General features: G+C 32.8%; 1 protein-coding gene across 1 annotated transcript in view; it reads right to left on the bottom strand.

The window, feature by feature from the left end:
- The window catches only part of LOC109233351 (BTB/POZ domain-containing protein At5g03250-like), a 5,207-nt gene extending 4,394 nt beyond the window's left edge, over positions 1 to 813 (bottom strand). The window contains exon 1 of the mRNA XM_019399201.1: positions 521 to 813. Coding sequence (XP_019254746.1) covers positions 521 to 579 — 59 coding nt within the window. The 5' untranslated portion in view covers positions 580 to 813. The remainder of the gene's footprint in view (positions 1 to 520) is intronic.

Raw genomic sequence — 5,752 nt, 5'->3', positions numbered from 1 at the left:
TATCATAAAAGTTATCTTATCTAAGCACAGTTGTATTTAAAATAAAATGACAAATAGAATATTTTGTATTTGAATCGATCTGGAATCTAAAATTTTGAAGAAATTACGCCCTTATAAGTGTAAACAATTCTAAGGTTATTTAAGTCATTTTAATAGAAAAAGAGCTTATCAGCACTTTTTTATCAAATACCGCAGCAGCTTATTATCAATTTCAGCACTTGTATCCAAACACGTAACTACTTATTTATTAAATCAGTTTCGGTACTTAAAAGTGCTTTTCAGCACATAATGCTTATCGGCTACTTCAAATCAGCGAATCTAAACGGGCTCATTTTTGTCCTGAAAAATTGAAATTTAAGACGCACTGGGTAATTCCTAAATAACAACTCTTTAGAGTGGCTACCTGGTGTCATTTCTACGCCAAAAAATACCATTAGAGCCTATAGAAGCAATGATTATTGGAAGGGAAGATGCAAATCTAAACCAGCAGAAAATTAAAGAGAAAGAAATAGGGGCTTACCAAGCTTGGCCTTCGCGACGAAATGCCTCAGATTTAGAGCCAAGTTTCACAAATGCCATATATACCTAGAGAGTTAAGACTAAAAGTCTAAAATGCAATTGATTGTTTCAAGAATGACAAATTTTCTTTTCTCTTATACTAAATTTATCCTCTTTGCTGCATAATTACACAAACATGCATGAAGAGTTTTCTCGCGTAAAAAGAAGATAAACACACTAGAAATTAGAAGAAAGTAAGAAAATGATATTAAGGATTTAGCAGTTTATTATATACTATGTGTATATCTACCTTTTTTTAATTGTATTTATGTGTCGATATAATTCGAGTCGAAAACAATGAGTACAGCCACAACCAATGTTATGATATTAGATCCGCCTCTACAGGTAGAATAATGTGTCCCGAGTCTATGGCAGTAAATAAGAAGAGTGAAATTCGGATATTGGGTTTTTGACAGTTAAAATAACTGCTTTTTCTTCTCCTTTTATTTCTGGCCTGTTTATACTCACCATATTCACTCACTCTTGCAAACAAATACTACAAATTTTACATTATCAAAATGACATACATAAAGTGTACTAAACATTATCAATTCGTCACAGGAGTTGATAATGCAAGTAAAATACATGCATGATCTAAAACACACAAAATTACGCTATGGGGTATAATATATGCATAATGTATGTATTACATATTATAATTGTGTATAATCTGTGTATATGGCTAGAAAAAGTAAACATTGAATATGACTAGCTATTTGTGTAAGAAAAATCTTGAGAAAATAAGCGTGCTAGAATTTTCCCATATGAAAAAGTTCTGGCGATTGCCATTTTTTATGGTAAATCCTGGTGATCACCATATGAACAATTCTGGCGATTATTACGTTATGCAGCAAATCCTGGTGATCACCATATGAGAAATTTTGACGATTGCCACGAGCGCTTTTCAAACTTCTGGCCGGAGACTATTTTAGACCGATATTATTCTTAGTTTTATTTTCAACATTTTTTCTTCTTAGTTTACACCAAAATTATTCCTTAGTTTTACTTTTTTTTTTTTTTTAAATTCTTTCCTTCTTATTTACAGGAGAACGTGTAGGTTTATTTTTCGCACAAAAAAATTACTATAACAACCATGATTTTTAAGAAAGATAATTTCTATATATCTTAAAATATGATACCTATAAAAATATTTCTTTTATTACAATTTTGTCTATTATCCTTAGGGTTTATTTAGTGTTTCTAAATAGTCATAAAGAAATTAATTAGTTCCAAAATAAAATGTGAGAATATTTTATCTAGTGTATGGTTGGGTTTTACGGTTTCATGACAAGTAATCCCAAGATTATTTTATATCATAATCTTGGTAGTATTTTATACCACTACATTCAACGAATATGAGTTCATTCAATTTCAGATTAAGCACATGGTTTACACATCATATATTTTATTTTAATGAACCAGGTAAAATGTCATTGTAATAATTCAGGAATTATTACTATCAATATAACAGCTATTGCATTATAATCCCAATATAATTTTGTTGCAAACCTGACGACCCTTTAATCCTACGAGGAAACATCACCAAATTAAGTAGTCGCAACTTTAACCCAAAACTTGGCAAAAGTACAGTTAATTAACCCCAGTAAAAAAAAAATACTACTAATTAAACTCCCTTCTCAACCATGATTAGTTCACACTTAGTCGACTTCACATCATTCACTCACTAGCACATTTTGATGTAATCTAGTATCGTCATATTTACACTAAACTAAACCAACTTCCCTTATACTTAAATCCAAGAGAATAAATAATTTTTTTTTTTATCAATGTAAGAATTATGAATATGACACCCGAAACATGTACCTAATAATATTAGGGATAGTTTGGTTTAAAAAAAAGTTAGGCTGAAATTAGTTTTTATGTTGGATTAATTATTCTCAAGGGTGGCGAGAGGGTGAAGCCGCTAAAGCGGGGGGCCCCAGAATTTTAGGGGCCCAATTTTTTTTCTAATTCCTACTCGATGTCCGGAATTTGATTTAAGGTTTGACTAATTCGAATTCGTATCATATAAAGTCCAATCAAAAAACAATTTTTTACCTCAGATTACCGAGGGACGCCCCTCGGTAACAAGGCTTTACCGTGGAAGTCTGTCGGTAAGTGGTACGTAGGTAAATCGCTCCTCGATAAAAGTTACCGATAGAATCCCTCAGTAATTACAAATGGACCCCATCGGACAACCATCGGTAGCTTTCTGACACAATTTGATCAAATAATTTTAACGTCGGTATATTATAAAATAATATAATCTCAATAATATCCATACTGTTGGAGATATCTCGGTAAATTGAAAATAATAACTTAATGTTACCGACGGACACCATCGTTATATTTAGAATTTTAATTTAGTAAATTTAAAAATTTAAAATACGAATTAATCATATTTCGATGGATATCTGTCGGTATGTTCAACGAAATTTAAAAATTTATTTTTAGTATACCGACGAGCTCCCTCGGTAAATAGGATATCTGGATTGACAAATAAATATTTTTTCGACGGACTCTGTCGGTAACTCCCTCGGTATATCTGGTATATTATTGACAAACAGTGCTCATTTTTGTTGCACCACCTGCCAGCCAGAATATTCAATAGAAACAGAAATGCAACCACAATAAAACACAAATTAACAACAACAAAATTTTATAAACTATCCAAACATCCAAATTATCCCATCAAACATCAAAATTATCCAACCAAACTTCGTAATCGTCCAATCAAAACTAAACAAAATGCAACCAAACTTCAAAATGTAATATTCAAAAGTAAACATCCAACCAAACTTAAAATCACTCCTCATCTTTGGGTTCCCCCTCATCTTCTTTATCATTTATATTGTTTCCATTACTTTCATCCTTTTCATAAATGTGACTTTTTGGCAGAGAGCGGGGCAGGCCGTTTAAGTGGTTCACTTGAGCCTTGAGGGACTCGATGTTATTCCTAAGTGCAGTCATAATCTTCTCTTCCTGGATTCTTTTTTCTCGTTCATCCGCATAGTTCCTAGAAAGTTGTTGAATCATTCGTTGCCTCTCCTCAAGCACCTCACTTTGCACGGTACCATTAATACACTTATATTAGTGTGTAATTATTAATGAATAGGCTAATCAATAACTAACATTACTTAAAAGATACCACAAATCTACTTCTACTTAGGGTAATTATTAATTTATAAGCTAATTACTACTACTATATTATTATTTAGTATAATTAGTACAAATACAGTTTCACTTAGTGTAATTATCAATAAATTAGCTAATCAACTCACTAGCATAATTATGTAAGCACTTACAAAGGGACTTACCGACAGTAACCCTCGCGATTATTTATAAAACGAATATAAAATCATTATGTATAAGATTATATGTTTATAGTACCGACAGAAGTCTATCGGTAAAGTAAAAAAAAATACAAAATAATTATAAATTATTCATTAGCGAGGGATTACCACGGTTGATATAATTCTTTTTTATTTATTTTTGGTAATATAATGACAGAGGCAATTGATACTGAAAAAAAAATTCAAAATAATTATAAATGCAATAGCGATTGAATCTATCGGTGTACTATATATTTTTTTTAGTTACATCGAGAGAGATCGGTACTGTAAAAAAATAATTCGAAAAAAATTATATTGTAATTAGCGAGAGAGTCCGTTAGTAATCTACTGTCACGCTCTAAAATCCATTAAAGGTCGTGATGGCGCCGGACGCCACTGCCAAGCAAGCCAACACCAAGAAGTTAATTAAATTCTAATTTTAGTATTTTTAAAATCATTTCTTTTCCTTACATTTAACGATAAATAATGAACTTCACTGAGTAAATAATGATGTCTTTAGCAAATTTAAATACTGAATAATCTCATAGTCATCCCAGAACCCGGTGTCACAAGTGCATGAGCAATTTCTAGGAATTAAAATGTAATACAATACTGTCCGGAATACAAATTGGACAAAAAAGAAAATACAATACTCTAAAAGAGACTCTGCTGGCTGCGGGTCATCTCGAGAGATGCAGCTCACCTAAATCTCCGTATCAACCATGCCACTGCGCCCAACGAGGCCACTAGACATACATGTGCATGTGCAACAAAAATGCACAACAAGTGTAGTATGAGTACGAAAATAATGCCTACCCAGTAAGTATCCAGTCTAACCTCGAAGAAGTAGTGACGAGAGATCGACTTCGACACTTACTTGTGGTTCAATAGTGTAATACCAATAATGTGAAAAAATCATGAATTTTATAAGGCGACTGCAAACTCATAATCATGAAGCAGGTAAACATTTCTTTTGTTAATAGAAATTTTCAAACTTATTTCCATCTTTTTAACAATTTACATCCCCGGCCAATGAGGCCACATCAATTATCAATAATTTCAAAAACAATCAAGCAAGTCATGTGCAAATCATGGCGAGGTCATACGACCCGATCCAACATAATATTTAAACTGTGCATTGCCAGAGGGTCGAATGGCGTGAACCATAGATGCATCTATTATCCCGCTCGCGAATCATAAATGCGACGCGTGTACACATAGATACACACATTCAAACAGTCAATCAAGACTTCATCAAGGAAACAATAACCCACGGAAATGACAACTTCTCTTTTAACTATCAAGAAAGTGATGTTTAGCCCTTTAGAAATTTATTTACCAAGTTCGATATGATTTAAGCTTTTTAAATTATCAATAAAATTACAAATACGGCAAGTAAAGCATGCCTTTGGGTCCTAGACTACCCGGACTTAAGCATAATAGTAGCTACGTACGGACTCTCGTCACCTCGTGCGTACGTAGCCCCCACAAATAGGAGCACATATTTGCTTATTTCACCTATGGGGTTAATTCCCTCTTACAAGGTTAGAAAGGAGACTTACCTCGCTCCGAAGTTCCATAACGGCTTCCAAGCCCTTCCGATGACTCAAATCGATGCACAACGCTCCAAAACGAGCCAATAATTATGCAAATCCATTAATATATGCTCAACTACCCATTATAATCTAATTTATAACAATTTCTAACCCTGGTCAAAAAGTCGATAAAAACTACCCTCGGGCCCACATGCCCGGATTTCAAAATTTTTCGAAGATAAACTTTACCCATAACCTCACGAACTCAAATATATAATTTACTCTCAATTTCATGCCCAAATTTTCACTAATTTTCCATGTTATATA

The sequence above is a fragment of the Nicotiana attenuata genome, chromosome 10 (assembly GCF_001879085.1).
Source record: "Nicotiana attenuata strain UT chromosome 10, NIATTr2, whole genome shotgun sequence".
NCBI classification, from domain to species: Eukaryota; Viridiplantae; Streptophyta; class Magnoliopsida; order Solanales; family Solanaceae; genus Nicotiana; species Nicotiana attenuata.
This window is presented reverse-complemented; position numbering and strand designations above follow the sequence as displayed.